Source organism: Pezoporus flaviventris, unplaced genomic scaffold (assembly GCF_033815535.1).
Source record: "Pezoporus flaviventris isolate CSIRO_AGI_PZ_B2104156 unplaced genomic scaffold, CSIRO_AGI_Pfla_v1 ptg000016l, whole genome shotgun sequence".
NCBI classification, from domain to species: Eukaryota; Metazoa; Chordata; class Aves; order Psittaciformes; family Psittacidae; genus Pezoporus; species Pezoporus flaviventris.
Genome location: NW_026892564.1, coordinates 8,940,826 through 8,963,109, shown reverse-complemented (window position 1 = coordinate 8,963,109; position 22,284 = coordinate 8,940,826). Strand labels below are relative to the sequence as shown.

At 37.0% G+C, this 22,284-nt stretch overlaps 1 protein-coding gene across 11 annotated transcripts in view; it reads left to right on the top strand.

Moving 5' to 3' along the window:
• The window catches only part of NAV3 (neuron navigator 3), a 543,191-nt gene that overhangs the window by 484,010 nt on the left and 36,897 nt on the right, over positions 1-22,284 (top strand). For 9 of the 11 annotated variants that reach the window (XM_061454721.1, XM_061454723.1, XM_061454722.1 and 6 more), the window contains 6 exons: positions 6,387-6,428; positions 8,620-8,780; positions 10,635-10,823; positions 13,428-13,480; positions 17,775-17,798; positions 20,084-20,161. In XM_061454721.1, coding sequence (XP_061310705.1) covers positions 6,387-6,428; positions 8,620-8,780; positions 10,635-10,823; positions 13,428-13,480; positions 17,775-17,798; positions 20,084-20,161 — 547 coding nt within the window. The remainder of the gene's footprint in view (positions 1-6,386; positions 6,429-8,619; positions 8,781-10,634; positions 10,824-13,427; positions 13,481-17,774; positions 17,799-20,083; positions 20,162-22,284) is intronic. The other 2 variants (XM_061454718.1, XM_061454725.1) reach the window with 1 other exon arrangement.

Below are 22,284 nucleotides of genomic sequence, written 5' to 3'. Positions count from 1 at the left end.
CAAACGGGCAGGAGCCAAAAGTACAAACCCTCCACTTGTTTTCCTAAAGGGACACTGTTTAATTAGCACCTTAGTCCTTTATATAAAAAAGCAAGGAAGGAAGAAAAGAAAGCTGAAAGGCATTGGATGTGGAATCGACTGCCTTTTAAGTTTTACAAGCACTTTTTCTGTCTTTAAAAGTTTTTTTTAATTCCCTTGTTCTGGAGAACAACCAGGGAAAAAAAGGGAAAATTGTCTGATTAAAGGCAAATCTAAACAGTCACATCATTTTGTCATGCTGTATCTGCCTGCTGTCCCAACAACTGGCAGCTTGAAAACCACATCACTGCCCTCTTGCTGACAAATTTTATTCAGCAGTAGGACCCCACCAGTTTTCTTCCCATTAACTCAAAGCACAGGCAGAGCTGGTGGGTCCCTACATTCAGCCTACCAGTCTTGCCTTAAAATTCTTAGTCCTGATAAGTTGCTTCTTACATGGCAATCATTACACAAATCCTTACTAAAATGCAGTTTCACTGGCAGAGGGACAGTTTACAAGAAGTTTACAAGACAGTTTACAAGAAGACCCTCACTGTACGCATAGTCCTGGCAAATGTCTGGAACAAAGAAAACCAAGAAAGGGTTCTCCTCTGTTTGTTCTGTTAATGTTTTTTTTGCGATATGCAGATGTCTTACAGTTTAAGTTATATTATAAAGAGGTGCAACCACTCTGGCACAGTTGTACCAAGATTTTTATTTTTGTTTTTTTTTGTGAAACATTTATTTGACTTTTGCAAGAAAGAAAAAATAATCTTTGCTAGGTGGTAATTTTCACTTCCTGTAAAAGTTTTCAGCATTTGACAATGAAACTCTTACCTCACTTGGGGACTGAAATGGCAGTATTAAATATTTCATTAACCTTTGATCCAAAAAAGTAAATTCTACTGAGTCAGTCGGAAATATTTTAAAAATTTTAAGGTTAAACTTAGTTGTTTAGCACACAATGATTTAAAGGAAAAAGATCTTTTACATACAACATTAAGATTTTTTTTTTCCCTTTATATATACTCAGAGATTTTTCAATACCAATCCTTTCCATGGAAAGATTTCCCTTTCAGTGAATCGGCATTAAAAAAACAAAACAAGCACAAACAAAACCAAAACCCTGAACAACTCTTTGCCAAATCTAGATGTAAACTCTCCACACATTTTATCCTCTTATGTTACATTCATAAGTATTACTATATCAGCTAAAATCACACCTCTCACTAATATAATTACAACACAATAAAACATGTGTATACCAATATAACATATGCTAACAACAGTAGCTAAAAATATGTTGATACATGAGTAAGTTGTACTTTTCACTGTGCCTTAAATTTTTAAATACTAGTTTGCATTGTGTTCCATGAACTGAATGTGACGATATTTCTTAGAAAGTTACTAATTAGTACTTAAAGTATAAAAACCACTATTAATATTTACTGCTACATGTATGGGTAGTGAAGTCAATAGAATGATGTGGAAGATTATGAATTTATGCCCAAAATCGTGTTTATGCAGAGGATGTTTAATATCACATTTAAAATGTTAATGGTTTGGCATCAGCTCCTGAGCATCCCCCATTACTAATACTTCATGTATTTATTCAGTGACTTAATTTCAGTGGTTCCAAATGCTTTGCCTTTGGCAATATTTTTAACTTTCATATTTGTCCATATGGGGATATTATGATGGGGTCCAGAGAGAGACATTTATTATGTTGATCTGGCCTCAAAACAGATACATGTACCTAGAGAAAATTCATTCCTTGAATTATAGCCCCAACAGGGTTTTAGCGGTTTGATTTTTCTGAAAGGCATGTTACAATTGCTGTGTTATTTTCGGTAGTAAAACCTACATGTAGCAAAGTATTTTTTGCACAACAAAAGCATTGGTTTGCACCGTTAGATATGTTTGACAGCAGATTATATCCTTTTTCCTTTGTAAACTCAGCTTATATTTGAGATGCCTCTGGCAAAATTAATTATAGCTTTGCACGGCATAAGGAGTTTTCGGCACAGAGGCTTATTCTTTTTCTTCAGTCACTATAGAGCTTGCAAAAGACTGAACAAGCAGTCTGTATAGTGAGATATAGTAATACAATGTAGAGACAAAATCAGAAAGACCAAATCACAAAATGAGGCGTAGCTAGCAAGTGACTTGAGTCTATGCAGAGAAAGCCTAGGGGAAACTGAAAGGGGAGAGCTAATAATAGATGATACAAATAAATGCGGGTTTGCTTCACTGAAGCATTAACTGTAATTTGATAGCTAAACATCACTAATGGCAAGCATGCTAAGAAAGAATGAAAAGGTCAAAAGATTGCTCCAGTTTATTGGTCCTGATGAACTTTTCACTTCACTGCTTCAGACATAGTCCCTGCAGAAAAAAACCTGCAGTCATGAGGGCTGAAGAAGAGGTTTCAAAAGGTCTGTGCTAAGGCAGGAGTGAGGAGGATGTATGGGCTGGAAGATGAGGGGACTGTGGGCAAGGCCACATTGCCTCTATTCCTGGAAAAATACAAAAGGTATTTAACAAAATGGGCTAAGTAACAGATAATATGGGATTAACAACCTTTTAAATAAGACTAATTTAATTTATTTGCAGGGAAACAGTCTTTGTGAGTAGAGGAAAGGGATTAGTAGATACAATAAGGCATCCTGGACATAGAAAAGCTTTAGGTGCTATTTCAAATAACATTTGCATAAGAAAATGAGGGAAATAAAGTAAGGTGCTTGACCATTTGGTAAAGACTTCTCAAAAACTAATGATCAGTGATATGTTAGCCAGAAGGGATATAATAGGGCAGGATATACTTCCACAGATAGATACAAAATTATGAGGCTATTTTCAAGAAAGAAAACAGGGTCTAAGCGGTAGTGTTTTGATGGGACAAAGCATTTTCTCATTATTTTGAAAATGAAAGTATCACATGTAAATCTTAGAAGGTTGTTATCCCATTCTGTTTTTTTCATGTGAAAGCTTTAACTTGAAGACTTTGAGACATCAAGTTTTAGGAATGATTTGATGTAACCAGAAAGAGCATCTACATTTCTTGCTAAGGACAGTAGCCCTTGGCTGCCTCCCAAAAAGCAGTCACCTGCCATGGAGACAGCAAGTCTGCAAGGTCTCTGCCCACACATCCCTCCAGGGATGATCAGACATTGCCTGCACCCACTCTTCAGGCTCCCCACGAAGCAATGGTACGGCATGAACACGTAGCTCTTTGACCACTGCTGTATTGACACAGTGTCAAAGTTAACTCCAGCCAAATTTTGTGTCATTCAATGAGACTCTTTTGCACTGTAACAATCAGAAAATGAATTCAGTAAATACTATTTGCTTTTTCAGCAATAATTGCATCTCCTTCAGGACCTTTGCTGGTTTTGTGCTAGCAGTAGTTATTTAGAAAAGTCTATTTCCACTGTCCTAGCAGGGTAACTCCCTATGTGGGAGAACACTTATATTTTCTCTTACAGCAATTTAGAAGGATTAAAATAATCAAACAGGTACTTGTATTCTAAAATAAAACCATCTACTGGGGTTAACTGGTGAAATATCATTGATTTAATTGATAACATTTTCCAGGTGGACACATCACCAGTAAGTAGTTCTTTCGAGCCCTTATTGCTGTTGGGCACTGCAGATTTGTGTTTTTCTTCTGCTTAGTCTGAGTGACACAGCAAGAGATGCATAAAAAATGCAGAAATATAAGAATCAAAAGTGAGCTCATCAGTGATAATGACTGCATTTTAAGATTAGCAGAATGGAAGTGGTTTCTAATTACATGACTGGCTTCTTCTGATTTACTTTAAAAGAATATTTAGTTTTAAGGGCCATGAAAATGCATTGAAATCCAGTTAAGCTCTTCAAGACCTACAGTTGTTTTTAACTATCATCATTTTAAGGTGTGAAACAGTATATCATGTGTCACGTTATCTTGTGTGTTTAGCCATTTGCAGAAACCAATTTACAAGATCCATATCATCTTGGGCCACCCTGTCCTAGACCTCCCTAGGTGTTTTTTAGCTTGCAATAATTTCTTTTATTCCCTAACAGCTCTGCAACAATTAGATATAGCCCAAGGATATGGCTTTATGGCCCTTTCCCAAGCTAACCTCAACACAAAGGATAGGTAGGAAACTGAGAACTACAAGGCTTCCTGTAATTTCCCCCAAGAAAATTTTCAGAGGTTTCAGCAGTGCAAAAGAAACAAAAGAAGACAGCAATACAACAGGCTTGATAACTTCAGCCTACATCTGCATGCATTTTCCTGCAAGACTGCTTTTCGCAGCTGACATGGCAAATCAGGAATGCTATGATATTCTCATCTCATCCTCACTTTATATTATTTCTTTTGAGCTGAAGAGACAGAGGTCCATGTATGTACCACTTGAACCAGGAAAGGATATTTCTTTTCATATCAGCTTTAGAGATCTTTTGAGCACTAGGTTAGTTCAGTTCTATTTATCAGAAGTGCAGTTTCTGTAGAAGTAATATGTCCAGCTTTTGTTGTAAGAATGCTTTTAGATACTAAAAAGATATGCGGAGTTATCAGTCTGAATTAATAGTTACATGGAACCATGGTTAATGGTTTCATGTAATTATCTGAAATCTAGGAGCATCTGTGCAAGATTTAGTGTTTTAAAAATGAATGTTTGCGGTGCTCACTTTTATGCAATGGCAATAACTCCATGCTAACACTGAAAAATATTCAGCCCCATTTCATTTGAGTATCTGAATTCACAGATATTTTTAGCAAAATGTTATGGTCACTAGTAGGCTACTTAAATGACTGACTTGCTTTTGACTTGTGGATTGGTTTAAAGGAGCACTGATTGCCTATTTATTTTTAGATAAAATGCTATAGGTATTTTTGAAAGATATAAAATTCAAGTTAAAATAATATTAGCAAATGTATTGTTCATTAAGATGTTTGAAGCATTTGCAGAAGAAACTGGTGTTATTACAATTATGTTTATTGTTTTGAAATTAAGAGATTGATAAAAGTACATAAAGAAACATCCAGGCCCCATTTTTCTCTGCAGAGAACTAAAATCTACATGAATCATGCATACAAATTTATGTTCTTTTTTTACCAACCATTCTTGGTTCTTTTAGTTATATTGGGAGCAAAATGCTGTGAAGGTAGCCCTCTGTCTTATAAAGGACTTCCCTCACATGGATCGTGATAGGTGGGCCTGTGCTGAAATCCTGCTAATTTCTCCTTCCATTTGCTTTCTCCCCATGTTGAACAATGGCTTGTTTAAACTAGCAAAATTACCTATAAAACTTTCTGGTGATAAGAGTGGTTTACCTCCATTAGTCTGAGCCCTAATGGTGGGGCCACTAGACACCAGGCATGAACACTGTTTTCACTGCCTTTATCTGCCTGTATCAAGGTTACATGACAGCAGGGCACCCAGTACAATACAAATGATCTTTAATAATGATGTGAGAGTTTCCTTGAGTAGGAAGGGTCCTAAGTTATTGTTGCTCTCAGAGGTGTGATTATGATATGTAATACAGAAACTTTCTAAAGCCATTTTGCAATTTAATCCTTATGGTGACACTAAGTTACGTTCTTAGGGGAAAAAAACGCTGCAACACTTACTTGATGATGACTAGTACAAATTCAGCCCACACTAGTCAGTGATTGATCTACCAGGTCTTCATAGGGAAATGCCTAAATGACACTTATTTGAAGGAAAGCTAGAGGTTGCCCTTCTAGTGATGGGGTTTAAATTAGGAAAACTCCAGCCATAGATTTCTTTCTGGTAATCAGCCACTCTGCCACTATGTGTGCATGAATATGAAATAACATTGATCTAGTGCCACTTTTCATTGCCCCCACCATCACCTTACTGTGTGAGCCCAACAACAATAGAAAGCCAAAGTTCTGTATGTTTAGCACGCATTTCTACATGCAGAACTGTCATTTGGCTTCTGGCAAGGCCATGCTGTCTCTTAGCAGGTGCCACAACCTTCATTTCTTTTGGAAATCTATTGGCCTATCATAGGCAACTGTGAAAAATAAAGGTTCATACTGTGACCATATGATTCTCACACAGATTGCAGGGTGAAGCTGTAGGAAGGTTGGAAATTCTAAGGACTTCCTTCTGACTTGGACAGTCTCCAAATTACTATTGACCCAGCCCAGAGCATGTCTAGATGAAAAATGAAGGTGCAGCAGTCCATGTCCTATTGTCCCCTCCAACAAGTCAGGCATTTATCATGAAAGATATATTAAAAAGCGTTAAATGACCTTCTGTTATACACACAAATCTAGACCTTTAAAAATTTTTAATTCTGAACAGTCCTGTTTACTCTATGTCCTTAGGGATTTTTTTTTGTTTTAACAGCATGCAGCTTGACAGAAATACACTGCCCAAAAAGGGATTAAGGTATCATTTTTTTTTTGAGCATGACTGCTGCTTCTCTGTTTTTTCTGTAACCTTTTCTACACTGTCTTTCCTTTTCTTTCTCCTTTTGTTGATCCTGTTGACAAGAGTTCTTGGTATTTATATTCAAACCAGAAAATGTAGATTTTAACAATGGACTTTGTCTTTCCAAGTCTGCCTAGTGAATAAATGTCCTTTCAAGATGTATCATGTAAGTGAATACTGTTAAGGATAGTTTCCTTATGTAGTGAATCTTAAAGGGCATTGAATCCTTGTGAGCTAAAATTACAGAACAAGATACTTTTACTAACCAATGAAACAAATTGCTGAAAATATTGAGAAAAACAAGATTTTAGAGGTGGATCTGAACTTGAGCTCTAAATAAAATCACTCATGCAATTTGTATTGAAGATACAGTAAAGGGTAGGGTTAGAAAATGCTAGTTTTAATATCCAAGCTTTTCTCTCCTCCATAATTAAAATAGGGGATCACTTTCTGGTCTCATCAGTCACAGAAGCCTACCACCCTAATCCAGGAGGGAGATTTGGCAAGCAATCACATATGTACATGCACACAGACACTCTGAACCCTTTCAGTCCGTGAAATTACATGATTAAATTTCTCAAGTTACTGATAAATAATAGTTTAGGAAATTTTAAGATAATGCTTAAGTGATATCACTTAGAGATCATCTTCTGCTCTTCTGCACTAGCTGTGCCTTAATAAGAATTTAATCAAATTTTCTGTTATACCAAAATAATCATTTTGGATTCAGAGAGAAGGAAAAAGGTGGAAGACATGAAAGAGGCACAAAGGGGACCCTGCAAGGGTACACTGGGCTAATTGAGGTTTGTGGCTGTACAAAGGTAATGGTGGCTGAAAATGAAATGGAGTGGGAAAACAGCTTATAGGCATATAAGCCTGATAACTTATCCCAGAAAGACCGTCAGTTTGATTTAATATGCAGAGATCCCAGTCCAAGACCCAAATCCTGAATTCTCATTTTGCCATCTTTCTGATCTGATAACCACTGGGTAACTCTGCTCTACCACATTAATAAGCAAAGATCATAGCTGTCTTTTTGAAGGAGAAAGGAAGTAAATATTTAATCAAGACAAGATGTTTTAATGACGTAAAATATTGTACAAAACCCCAAGCACAACATGAGAACTTACATGTTCATTTAATCTGCTTGCTAAGCAGAAATACTTGTGCCTCACAAGCCTGAAGCCAGAATATCAAAATCCCTTTCTGCTCTGCTGTTTGGGGAACACTGATGGCTCACGACAGTGATAAAGAAGGTGCTCATTTCTCAGCAGGATATTGTGCTGAATGAAGCAAGCTGTTGCAGACATTGCTAAAAACAATCTCTTGGTTAAGACCCACACTACCTGCATATTTTGATACTTACAACTGCCAGAATTTCCCTTCTTCCAGCCCAGCCAAGAGAGGCTAGGCCCCGGGAGTTATCAGTTCTCCCTCTTAACCCAAGTGTAAAGTTGCACTTGTTTTATTGGTTTGCCATAGGAAGCAGTTGATGAATGATTTCATTGCCAGACTTCTTCCTTACAGAGTGCTTGTTTCTGCTAATTGTGTATTTTTCCTGTCCCTTTCCCTCCCCCTAGTTTGGGGCAGGACACAATGCCAGGTATCATTCAGAGCGGCAGACCGCACGTATGATTGAGTAGCTGTCATTACCAATGCAAACTACTTTTCAGAGTTCTTGATCTGCTTCACTCCTGTCCTGTAACCAACTGCCCTCATGATCTGTGGCAGATGTCATTTTGTAAGCAGCTACTCACATTTCTTGGCTTCTAGTCTGTCCATTCCCCATCTTACCATTACAGTTTCTGAGCTTTTGCATCAACCTGTATACTTCCTATAGCTTTGAAGTCCTTGCCTGTCAGCTCAGTTGTCTGTCTTCTATGGTTTATCATCATCTCTTTGAAGGAAGGGAATGCTGTGTTGGGGAGGGGGATGAAGAGGAAAAGGGCTTCTGTCCTGTACTTTTTCTGTTGTAATAAGATGGTAAATTTCACCTTGTTAAAATCACTGGTGATAGTCATTTGATTAGACTTGATGTTTTCCAAGAGTTTTGTTCTGTCTAAGTGGTGAAGGGTATTTGTGTGGCAACTGTTTCTTTCTGAACTGTCACCTTGTCATTGTTTTGAGCATGTCAGCTGTGGTTTTTCAGATATACTCCATCATCCCGGCAGACGAGTCAGGAGGAAGGCAAGGAATGGCTGCGCTCCCACTCAACTGGAGGCCTGCAAGACACTGGCAGTCAGTCTCCGCTTGTTTCTCCTTCAGCTATGTCTTCATCTGCAACTGGAAAATATCACTTTTCCAACCTGGGTAAATGCTGTTTTCCTTCACTGTTTCTCCCACTCTAGAATAGAACCATAAAATTCAACCGTTCGTATTTCTTCGTTTGCCAGACTTGATAGTTTATTTTAACATCTCCATCACCACATTGTGGTACCTCACTAAGGAAGGGAAACTCACAGTGTTTTTCATGGAGTTGGCCATGGAATAGGCCTCTTATTTTGCACAGATTCTCTGTGGCTTACCCAAGGAGAAGAAAATCTCAGGCAGAGCTGGAAATTTGCTTCTAGTTCAAATCTACTCATCTTTTACAATTCACAGTCAGTAGGATTCTTTCCAGAGATTCAATGAATGCTGATCCAGACACTAAACATTACTTTTTTCCTGTACACAGGTTTGCTTTGAGATAGGCCTTTCCAATCCACTTCAGTGGCTGGACATTGATATAACTGCACTGGGCCCATGCAAGTCCTAACCTTGAATGCAATATAATATTTCGGGATGTGAGTCACTTTTCAGATTTATTTGATTACAGGTCAAGATTTAGATTTGTTTCTTCTGGATCCTGTTTCAAGTTAAACCAACACAAATTTAGTTTTGTTAAGAATTTTATTTTTTCTTTAATGCTTAATAGAAAAACACTTTTTGCACAGTGCTGAACACATACTTAGGTTCACAATGAACTTTTGTGTTTTAAGCTCTTACTGTGGAATTAGCAACAACCTTTGAAGCATTCACACTTCTATCACTCTGTCACAGCTTATGGCATCTGTAGGTTACAGTCACTCAAAAGAAATTTGATGGTCTTTATGTTGGACTTTATTGCGTATGGGAAATGAAGTTGAACAAAGCCACTTTAAAAATGAAGTTAGATCCTGGCTAATCTAGCCACTGCTTTGGATTTCTTCCATGTACTTGCAGTAGTTTTAGACACAGCTCTTTTTAAGCAGTGTTTCTTTCACACTATCATTTTCTGCTTGCAATTATCTTTTTTCATTTAGTTCATAGATTTTGTGCTCAGAACACAGAGCAATAAGATCGTGGTTTTTTTAAAAAAAATCATTTTGTCATTGTCACTTCCTTCTTTCCATTACCATAACCCTATGGAATAATTTGCTCTCACAACACAGTTGCTCTCATAATTTTTAACTTATGGCACATATTGCATGACCAAAAATAAAATTCCAAACTCTGAGACTGAATTTGGATAGACGATTGCCTTTTTCTTCTAGGCATTGAGTTCATGTGGTCCAGGTGAACCATAACCAGGCTTTCCTTGCTACTGGCAAACAAACTGTGCAAAAGCTGAAAGCAGGTTCATCAACGCTGTTCTAGATTTCAACCACAAGTGATTGGACTACTCCTATTTATTATGATAAAATTCAACTGGCCTGTGCAGCAATTTTAACTTGATATAATGGTAGGTGCTGTAGAAAATTAAAGGATAAACGTCTTGCATGTGCCAATGAACTTTGGTCTTGAAAGCAGTTAGTAATATAGGTATATAGCAATAAAACACAGATACGGATCCATTAGAAGAGCTGCTCATAAAAAATTCTTATGACTTCTTATTCCTTTTTAACTTTTAACTTTTGAATCTCTCCCATTGCCTCTCCATTTTGGTCTGTCAAAGTGAGCAAGTGTGTGTTCAGACACCAGTGTTAGTGTTACCATGTTTTACAGGATTAGTCTCATCCAGCTCCAGCTCCTTGAAGATCATCTGCTTCACCTTTCTGTGGTGACTTTGTATGTGGGAATAAAAGCCTTTCATTTTCTCGACAGCGTAAACTCCACCTAGCCATGCTGGTCCTACATTACAATTTTGTTCAAAAGCAAAATTTATCTAATGGAAATGTGCTTCAGTAATAAAGTTTTGTATTCCAGTGAGTCCAACCAACCTATCTCAGTTTAACCTTCCTGGACCCAGTATGATGCGTTCAAACAGCATCCCTGCACAAGACACTTCTTTTGATCTGTATGATGACTCCCAGCTGTGTGGCAGTGCTACATCCTTAGAAGAGAGACCACGAGCAATTAGTCATTCAGGTTCATTCAGGGACAGCATGGAGGAAGGTAAGACTGAGTTACTATTTGGACCAGTGAATAGCCTCCCAAATAGGCTCCCAAAATAGGCCTTCAAGGAGTAGTAAAATTTAAAAATATTTCTTCTGCAACATAAAAATTTGAATAATTTTGTGAATCCTTTTTTCTAATTCTGTTGAGCTGATCTCACAGGACTTCCTTGCCCTAAAACATGCAAGATATTTCTTTCACACAGTAATACGCAACACTGTGTATCTCATACATGTGTTAAGTCCTTTATCAGAAATTTTGGAGGAAAGGAAGCCATTGTTGGAAAATTATTTTATTATTTTTGCCTCTAAATTTGAAGTGTCTGAGCATACCTTGACTACTGTGATTTCTTAGTCCTACTTCTGTATTTCCTTCTTTTTTTCCAAATGCCAGTGCTACTTAATACCCCCTTTCTTTTGTAGTCATTTAATTTTTCTAGTTTCCTACTGCTTCCTACAACAAACACTATGTGAATTTCTGTATTCAACCTCTGTCACTTAATCTGACCTCACCACTTTCTTTATGCATCTTATTATTGTTGGTCTGGTTTCTTTAATACTATAAACAGCACCTGGAATTTAGAGAATATGTTGGGGTTTGGTTTTGGATCTTGTTCTTTTTTAACCACAGAGAATCTGACAGCTCCTAATTAAATGCACTGTAACATTTTCTTCTGTGCAATATTTCTGGTAAATCTGCTTATTTGCAGAATTCCCATAAGCAAAAAATTCTCACACCCTTTAAGTAAAGAAGAAACAAGCAACAACTCCCCCTCCCCCCCCAAAAAAAACCAAACAAAAAACCAACCTCCCCCCTCCCAAAAAAAAACAAACAAACAAAAAAAAAAAAAAAAAGCCCAAAACCAAACAAAACACAAAACCCTACAACCCAAAGCAAAAAAAAAAAACCCACTAAAATTTAATGGAGATTTATCCTACATCATCTGATCTGTCTTGTTTACTGCAAAGTGATGGCAATATAAATGGTCTTTATAATAAGCAAATAGTTTTCCCCTAGCCCCAGAGCTCATAGTTAGGAGATAAAAAGGGAAAAAGAAAAAAGTCTTAGATGAAATAACAGACAACTAATATTTTCACTTTTCAATTCCCCCTTCTGTATTTTAGATGATATGTCAGGCTGACATCTGGGTATGTAATACTAGCAGTAGGGTGCAGGACAGATCAAGCTGTGAGTTGTCAGCACAGAGGATGGCTGACTGCACAGAAGCAGATCATATAATTCAAGGACAGAGGTGACTACAGACCCTTTGCTGAGGAACAGGAACATTATCAAAGGAAGCACTGAAAGAATAATAGAGGAAACAAGGCAAATAATTTATGCATAGAAAAAGAGTGTTAAATCTAGAATTTCAGTAATGGGTCACCAGTGGCTTTGATGAAAGCTTTTTCATTGGTTGTGTTTCATATCCAGCTGGAGTGGATAACCGTGATCAACCTGAGTAAATGAAAGTCAGTGCAGCAATAATAAACAGTTTTCAGCAGTTTATAGTCATTAGAGATTAACATGAAATGATGCTATTAGAAGGTCAACGTATTTTATTTAAGATAGGAGCTCTGAGGAATTTTAAAGAAGGACGTAATGGGTAGAGTCACTGTGTACAAGAGCAGAATGGGAGTTTAGTCAAGAGATTTAAAGCAGAGACTGAACACCAAAGATAGATTCAAAGCAACTGGGTTTCAGTGGTCAGTGTACCACATCTCTTTGTGTTTACCCAGTTACAAAATTAGATTTAAAGTCTATTTGGTTAACCCAAGTGTTCTTGTATTGTCAGGTTGGCATATGGATGCCAGATAGCTATTAAAGCAAAATAATTTATTTACCAAACCCTGGCAGATTATAAATATTAAACAAAAACATTTTGAAACAAAAATACAAAGAAGTAATGAAATAAATTATCTCATTTAAAATTCTCTACTAGTGTATCCTTCATTGGGAGTGTCATCAGAAGCACAAGAGGCAGCTTGATTTCAGTTTAGTCTTCATTTGCCATTTTCAGCGAGGCCAAAAACCACATTTTTTCCTGCAACATTCACTTGGTGCTCTTGAGGCTGACTGCTGATTATCAGTGGGAATATGGCACTACTTCTTGCAGTAACCCCTTCACGTGGATTACAAATACATGGGTCTGCATTGAGCTGAGGAGAAAAAACAGCTGAGCAAAGCCTGGGAACTCACTCCAGGGAGTGTGGACTGTTTTGCAAAGCACAGTCTCATATTAAAATAAGTTTGCTCAGGCTTGGACAGGTGTATAAACAGCTCAATTTCTGGTTTCTTTAAAGAGTGTATTTATCAAGTGTTTTGTTGTCAAAGCAACAAAAGTGATGCTTGGTTTGCTGGTAATAATGCTGAACCTCACTGGCATTCTCTTCCACCTCATACACAGGAAAGTGCTTTTTCTGTAGAACAATCCTTTTAAGTGAAGGAAAAAATATCAATAGCTTTTCTATACTGATAGATCATAATTGCTCTTTATGAAAGATTGGTTCTCATTTTAAAAATATGTTTAGTTATTGAGCTCCATGGGGGAACTTTTATGCTTTTATCAATATTTCATGTTATTTTCTTTTTCTTTTTTTTTTTAAGTACATGGGTCCTCATTATCACTTGTCTCCAGCACATCCTCTCTCTACTCCACGGTGAGTATTTATATATTAGAAAAAAGTTCTGCCCGCCTCTGTTCTTGTTCATTGTTCATGAAAATTCAAATATTTTGTGATCTAGAAGGATTAAAATTGCACTATAATAAAGCAAGGACACTTATTTTCAGCTTTAGTATTACTGTCATGTTATTTTAGAATGCATTATTTTCATGGGTTTATGTGACTTGCTCAGAACTGCTTAAATAAGGTAGTGTATATTTTGAAAGCTAAAAAGAAGCTAATGGTCTAGGAGTTTCTCTTTAATGGAGTCCTTATTCTCTCGTATTTGATAACTTTGAGTGATATTCCTTATTTTCAGCTAGTTTTCTAATTGCACAATTTACAAAGTGTTCTTGTCCCGTCACTGAGGTACACTTCTTCAAAAACACAAGATTGCTTTAGGGTAAGGAGGATGCAATTAGCAGTTTAAATGTCTACGGTGGAAAATGACTGTGTTTAGATGTTATTTCCAAAGAGAAATTCTCTTCCAAAGAGAATCTTTAAAAATTATTACCTTTTGTTAATTAGATTAATTAGACTGAGTAATAATTGTATTCCAGCTCAAGCAAGTTCTGCTTTTTTTTTTTTTTTCTCTCTCTCTGTTTTATTGGTTTGGTCTCTTTTTTGATGTCTTCTGCATAATTTCTTGCTTCAGTTGTTCTACTAACAAGAAATCATCCATATGGAAGGAGCTAAACATGTTTGGACATTCCCTTGCTGATACACAGCAGTTGCTTTGCAACCTATTCACTAACTACAATTACATGCTGTACTAGCCCTTTTTCATGGCAGAGCAAACCACTTACCTGCTTTCATACCATGCATTCATGAATGGTCTGTCTCCTATGCTACTATTTTGTAGTTTTTGCTACTATTTCCCTGTCTACGAGTCACTATGATCAGTTTGCATGGGGCGTTGTCCAAAATTGTAATTCAACCTTTAATGTCAAATTATAGAATAATATTATGAAACTGGTAGATGATAAAAATCAAATTTGCAAGTGACACAGGATGTTTTCAGTACTCAATAAGTCAGTAGGTATGAAATACCTCTGCTCTGATATTGTAATGTAGCAGGAATTTGTTAATACTTTCTAGTTATATAGCCTGCTATCATTCAAGATTATTGAGTATCTTGGAAATATTACTTAAACCCCATGATATTAAATAACAGCATTTTTCCTGCAAAACAAACTTTAAAAGGTTTACCCAAGTGTAAGTGGTATCTTCTGAAACTTCTGACTGAATTCATATTGCAGCTAAGCCCCACTCTTGAAGTTATGGATTATGTAGGCATAATAATGGAAATCATAGAAAAATCTGTAAAGGGCAAGAAAGAAATTAGTATGACAAAATTAGTAGGAATGATTTTTGATCAGCATTTCTTCTACTTGATGCCTCTCATCTTGTGAAACAGGTTTAAATTTTTCAGCAATTAATCAGATGATGTGCAAGTGGACTACAGGAACATGAAAGGCTGGCAATCAGTATCACATCAGCTGAAGGCAGAGAATGACATTTCATTGTTCAATGATGTGCCACTTTTCCTTCAGAAGAGCACATGTAACTCACTTTCAGCTGTTACTAGAGTAAAAGAGTACAAGAGCATTTTCAACTTAGTTAAGCAGCCCAAAATCACTAAGCGGTATTTCTAAAGAGACTGCCTTTCCATAAGTATCTCAATCAATATATTTATCAGGATTCTCAAGCATTGCCTTAAGCCTTGGTGCTAGTGGTTTTCTGCAGCCAAATCACTGGAGAGATTCAAAGTACTAAATAAAGATCAAGACCTTTATGTATTATTACCAAAAGGTAGCAGCAAATCTTGAAGTTATTCTCTGAAGTTTGTTTCTTTGAGAATTAGAATATGAGATTCAGAAGAGAAATTTCATGATTTGCTGCCATTGCAATGAATAAGTCCAATAAGACAGAAGTTCTGCATATTGGGTTTCTTCTTGATTTGTATTTGGGTTTTCAGGACTTACATGAATAGACTGGAAATCTAGCTTGTAGAAATATGCATGTACAGAGACAACCATTTGGTTTCACAGAAAAGTGTGCCCTGTAATCTGACTTAGTAGACTATATGACTGAAATACTGATTCGGTCTCGGCAGGGAGTATATCTAGCTCTCAGAGAAGTTGAAAAAAATATGTGATAGTGTATATTATGACAAGTTGTCTCTAATCTCCTCCTGCTCAATAGGTGCGACACTGCAGTTTGCATACATTTAGTTAATTGCTATATTTCTGGCACTGGCTTTCAGCATTAGCTACACTTAGAATCCCTAGACTTCATTAACTGTGCTAAGCCAAGCTCAAAGGAGATGTGTAAGGACATGTCATTTGTATGTTAATATTTTAAGTCTTCAAAAAAAGAAGAAAATTAATCCTTACAAGGGTGGGATGTATGGATACGATGAAGTAGAAGGAGGAAAAAAACTATTTCCTATTAGAGCCTTTTGAACTAATGGCTGAGTGCTGGCTTATAATGGTGTCAGTGCAAAGTCAAGTAAAAATTGCTCAGATGTATTTGGTTGCCAGATTTTATTTTTAAGTTGATAGTATGCCCAGAGTCATGTTACTTCTCTTTCATTTACTTCTTCCAGTCCCTGCAAAAGTTAACCTGTGGAAGCCACCTCTCTGAACTCTGGGGGAGAGGCAATGGTTCCTTATATAGTGAGGGAGTCATCTGGTAACAATAGGTAGCACTGCCTTCATCTGCAGGGGTTGGTGGTCTAAGGACAAGGGACCATGTCCCCAGCGTATCAGCTTCAGGAAAAAGTCGTCAACCTTAGATGTGTTTGTTTGTTTTCTTGGCACATTAGAATTCCTAAGGGAACAAGGAATTTCTTGATCTATTTGTGACTTTTCATGGACCACACATTTAAAGCAACAATAATGAGAATAGAATTTAATTTTTTATGTAGGCGGATCTCTTTTTTATGACTATAGATCAGAGAGTTATTATCAGCTTGTGTATCACATGAGTGCCAGCAAATAAAACAGTCATTGTACTAAATCAGTCCCATGTAGTGACGTGCCAGGTATTAGAGTAGTTTGAGCCAAGAGTAGTTTTCAAGTGTTGCACGGGGAAATATCTCAGTCTTTTTGGTGACTGACATGACATAAGCATGTATGGAAAGAGGCATTCTCTAAAAGTCTTCTTCACTATACTAGATAAAGTAAGAAAATGTTTCTTTAACAAATTATTAAAATTCTAATAGCACAAAAGTAACGCTTAATACAGGCTTAAAAAAAGTAGCTATATTAATTTGTAATAACACAGATGCTGCCTCATGTAAGGGAATCTTCCCAGGAACCTTGGGTTTTCTTAGCTTTCCTAGTGTTATTTATAGCTAATTCTTCTACCCACATTTTCCTTTTACTGCTACTTCTCTTCCAGATGATGTTAGACTGCTTCTCTGAATGTGGGGCACCTCAGATCATGGGGTGGGTTGTTTTCCAGTACATTAACTGCTTCTTATTTTATGTTCCGAAAGAGTTCCTCTCTCATGGCATGCCATTCTTTTCCATTAGAATTCTACTGAAGCAAGATTTTTCTGTCCACCAAATACCAAATGCCTCCCAAATTAGACTACTCTCATGCTTACAAATCTAATGACTTCCAAAGTCTTTTCGTTTCTTAGCTTGTTGAAAAAGACTGCTATGTAAATAACATCATTACATAAGAATATGGAAAATATCTCAAATTATTAAATATTATTAGCAAATTTAAGCTGAAACTTTAACTGACCTTGATAGCCCTTAATATTTTGATCAGTACTCTGTGTGGAGGAAGTTACTTGGAAGTGCAAATGCACCTCTCCCATCATGTTCCTCCCATGTATGTTTTACTGATATGCTGTCAACTTGTAGCAGGAGTACCTAGTAGGAATATTGCTCAGTATGCAGTAAAAAAAAAAAAAAATGTTTCAGGAGCAATAATAATCATTACAATGTAAAAGTGCTGGTCTGTGCCATGGCGGCACAGCAAGTTTTCTTTTGTATCTTAGAAATGTAGCTGTAGTTTCTGCTGCTCTGTTCCTATTCTCCCTTTGTCCACTGTTTCCTATTGTCAGTACACTCGGTAAACTCCTTGGGGTTTCATCTGGAGTCTTGACAAGTAAGTTGAATAGAATTCTATTTATTGTTTTTACTGCATACATTCATTAAATGTAGTGAATCCGTGAAGCTATTAATTTCACTTCAGTGTAGCTGGCTTTTATTTTCTGTTGCTGCAGTTTTGTTCCACACAGTTTCTAAGCCATTTCTTCTTTGTTTTCTTACAGGCAGAAGAAAAAGCACATTCAGAGGTAAGAGCTCTTCTTCATTTTTATGTTTATGTATTGAATTTTATTAAGTATATTGTTTACCTGCTATGGATAAACTGTTGAGTTGCTGGGGAAAATAATACCCTGTGTCTGCACTGTTTTTTAAGAAATACTGATTAAAATCTGATGCAGCTTCTAGTGCTCTAGGTGGTGTTTTCTTAGCATCATGCTGAAAAATACCTCTTGGCTGAGGTTCTAAAATAGTGAAAAGAATTGATGAGAGTCAGGCTTCTGAGTGGAGGAGTTGTGATATGTCTGATTTCAGACTTAATACCGCTGTTTACTGGATCTAAGGGCCTGTGCAATTCAAGGTAATGTGCTGCCTTTCAGGAGAAAAATACTTCAAATGTTTGCTTTGAACTTCTCTCCCTTACATTTTGCATTATATTAAATTTCTGAAACTGACCACTTTGATGGATTTCAGAGCAACATGGATTGATTTCAGATATAAATCAAATCTGACATGGAAAACAGCTTCTTTCTCCTCACAGTGTATAAGAATGGGGAACAAACCGGGGTCAGAAGCTGGATACAATTACAGACTTTCTCAAAACAAAGTCCTGGTTGTATTAAAAGGGCACCAAGGAGTAGGAGCAATAAAATGCAGCACCAAAGGGTGCACTTTTAATTCACAGAGCTAGCTACATGCCTTCCAACTCCTGCATTTATGCTGCTCTTATTTTTACTACTTTTATCAGATACAAAGTCAACTAAAAGATATTTTGCAGAAGTTGAACAAATAACATATTCTTCCTTACTTGACACAGTATATTTCAGTATATTTTCTACCCAAATCTTCTAAGCTTCTGTCTTTGAAAGTTAAAGCAAAGGAGCTAAAGAAGCATGCCATAGCTCAGTAGTGTAAATGATAATTCCTCACTCCATCACCCTTTATATGGGACTGTATATAGAGGTGAAACAACAGTTCTTTACTGTGTAATTCCCACATGATGTTTTCTCAGTATCTAGGTCTGCTCTTACAGGAGATGTTGGACAGCATTTCACAAGAACCACCCTTGTATAGTTGCAGGAATATGATGAAAATGTAGCTTAAGAGAAAACTTGGAAAAAGTGGCAGTCCAGGATAGAGAACAGGTCAATAATGTGTCTCCTTTGCTCTGAGCTAGTGTAAATGACCTAGCTATCTTTGTATCATAGATGCACAGGAATTTGTTCATTCTTAAAGCCTATGCAATATTCCCTGTTGGTTTTCACATTTGTCATAAAATTAAAGTGTTGAAATAGTCTTTTCTAATGAACATTATGTGCTTCCTTTCCTAGGCTAGTTTTAGACATATTACTTTATTGTTTCATAGTCTGGAAGAATTTCTTTTATGTCTGAATATGAAAGGGGTTTTAAAGTGGAACTCCATGCTGTGCTTAAGTTCAGTGCAATGCCTGGAGTCTCTGAAAGATCTCAGATAGTGTTAAATGAGCTTAAAATTATGTGGAAGCTTCATGCTAGATATCTGTCTTAGCTGAAATGTAAACAGATATTTTTCTTCAGGATTCTGTTTTACATTAGAGGATACAGGAGCCTTGAATTAAGTTTATTCTCATGTCAACAAGAACATTTAAAGCAACATTTTTGTTTTTTTTCTTTAGGTTGGCAAGCAGGTTTTGAGTAGTATATGTTTTAAAGAGGCTGCATGTTTGAATTACAGAGACTGTAGAAAGAATTGTGTTAGAGCAAAAGAAAAAAATACTACACCTTATCTAGCTTTAGACATACATGAAGCAAAATTCTGTGTCCAAGGTAGTCACCAAAGCTTTCTTCATGCCAGGCAGTGAGGGACTATTTTTTGGCCCTTTATCTGAGTCTAATGTAGACATTTAACGTATGTTCATTGCATCAAGTCTACACTTAGGCACAGTGAACCTCACCCAAATTCATTCATGTTTCATAATCTCAGGCCTCATCCAGGGCTGCTGTACTTGATTGTACTAAGAATGTATTTGGAACTTACAGGATTTGGTAAGAAAACATGACCTTTACATGTACAAACAGAGGGTTGTACATATGAAGTAATTAAGCATTTGCCCATATGTGCTCCCTTTAACTGGAATCCGAGCTCATACACTGGTTAAGTGCAAGAAAACAACCGGAGCAGCAGCACTAAGTGCCAACTTTTAATAATTTGTAATTATGATTATTTTTGAGATTAGAACATGAAACTAAGACATTGTAAACCTTGAGAAAACAAACAAAAACCACAACAAAAGGAAATTGCTGAAATACTGACAACAGGCTTGTTTTTCTTTCCTAGCAAATTCAGAAACTACGGAGAGAGCTGGTTGCATCACAAGAGAAAGTTGCTACCCTTACATCTCAACTTTCAGCAAATGTAAGTATTTTTGCTTGTGATCATAAACAGTATCAAAGAATATATTATCAGATTGGGTAATAGCTCTTGTTCAACACATCATCTGGGAAATTTTTACTATTTGTTTACTACTGTTGATTTTACTATTTATTTATAGTATACAATGAATTATTTTCTTAAATTTCTATATTGCCTCAGCTTCAAGCAGAAGAAATCCTGTAATCAAATACAGTGGAAATAGAAAAGAAAGTTTCCATGCTCCATACTCAGTATTGTCACATTGTATGTGACAACAGTCCTATCCAATTCAGTTTCACTCTTTTCTCAGAATCAATTAAAAAAAAGCCCAAAAGGAAGGAGACACAACCAAAGAAAGGGCAGGAATTGCATAATATAATAGAATTCATTACGGTTTCACTTCACAAAGATAAACCCTACAAAATGCAGATAGATGTGGAAGAAAGCACAGTATACAATTGTATGTAGAATTCATATGCTGCAGCAACTGTGCTGATATATAACTAATGGAAAACGGGCTATTTCACAGATTGCTCCTGGTGTCACTTCCAATTGTCACACACTGATAATATGAGTTATTGAACATGTTATCAGAAAATAATGCAACTCAGGGAATGTGAGCTGCAGTCCTGTCTGGTTACTATGGCTTCATATGAAGTTACCATATAGTTACTGAACAATCTGTTGTATAGTGATTTTTTAATGCAATTCAGGATATAACTATACTTACCATTTCAAGAAAAGCTGAGAGGCAGTTGCAAGAAAGTATTATTTTGCATTTCAAGAAAAGTTTCCTGATGTCCTCAGCAATTTGGAGTGCCTTTCTTTGAAATGGAGATGTACTGAGTATTTAGCTCTATAAATACTGCTGTAATTTTCAAGAAATTATTTCAGTGCAGTAGTACTGTGTTCCTTTTGTGAGAAAATAATCTCTAGCTCTGTGAAAGTTCCTTGTTCTCTTAGGACTGCCAGGCATGAAAACATGGAAAATTTAGTGCTTTCTGCTCTGTTTGGGTGGCTGTTGGTATTCATACCTCTGTAGCAGTATAGGTTGCCAGTCTGTTTTGAGTTCTGAGAATGAGCTAGTGAGGCAGAAAACACAGGAGTCCTGCAATGTTTGTAAGTTTAAAAGCTAGATTCCAAGGTGGGTTATTCATCTGGGAGTTTATAGACAGCATGCTTATCCTGGGTATGGGGTTCCTTCATTCAGATATTGTAGACTCAGATTTTCATCTTTGCCAGGCTGGGCAGGTCTTTACTCACCCATCCTAAGACCAACAAAAAAACAAAGCAAAACAAAACAGAACACTAAGGGGTGAGAAGAACTAAACCAGAATGCTTTGGGTTATTGTGTTTACTAACAATTCTGCTGTTCTCTGCAGGACGCTCTTCTTTCCACTAAGAACACAAAGCTGCGGCAGCTCTGACTTGCAGTGGGGAGCATGGGGAGGCTGGCTGTGGCTGGGCTTGTGATGCAGCACAGTCACAGACATCCCCACATCTGCTCTGAGTGCCCTATTAATGCCCACACAGCAGTAGCTGGTGTTAACCAGAGGAGTTAGCTTGATTCCTGCAAACCCCTGATCTAGTGGAAGTTGTCCCTGCCCACAGCTGGGGGGTTGAACTAGATGATCTTTAAAGGTCCCTCCCAACCCAAAGCATTGTGTGCTTCTGAGCAGTAATGCCACATCAGTAAGACTAAACTGTTTGCTTGCAGTGGGCTTGTGCTCACCGCCTCTACTAGAGCTGGTATGGGAGATACTTTGATGGTGGGAACTCAGGCTCTTAGTACCATTCCTTACTTCACTCTCTGGGCATTTTGCCTTTCTCTACGTCTGCTAGCTATGAACAGAAAACACCACTGTATTCTTGCTGGTATGTTAAAAGGAGAGTTAAAAGATGGCTTTAGTTAGTCTCTATGCATTTCCAGTCACCCTAGCAATGCTGTAGCCTACAATTAAGCATGCAATAGAGTGAGGATGGCAGGGCATTCTCCTCTACAGCTGAGGCACTGAAGCCATTGGGCAAATTGTGTTCAATCTCTCCCCAGTGTTATCTAGAAGTTATTGACTATATCTCTTTTCAGCATTCCTTTGTGTCGAGTAAACCTCATACAGGCTGGTCTC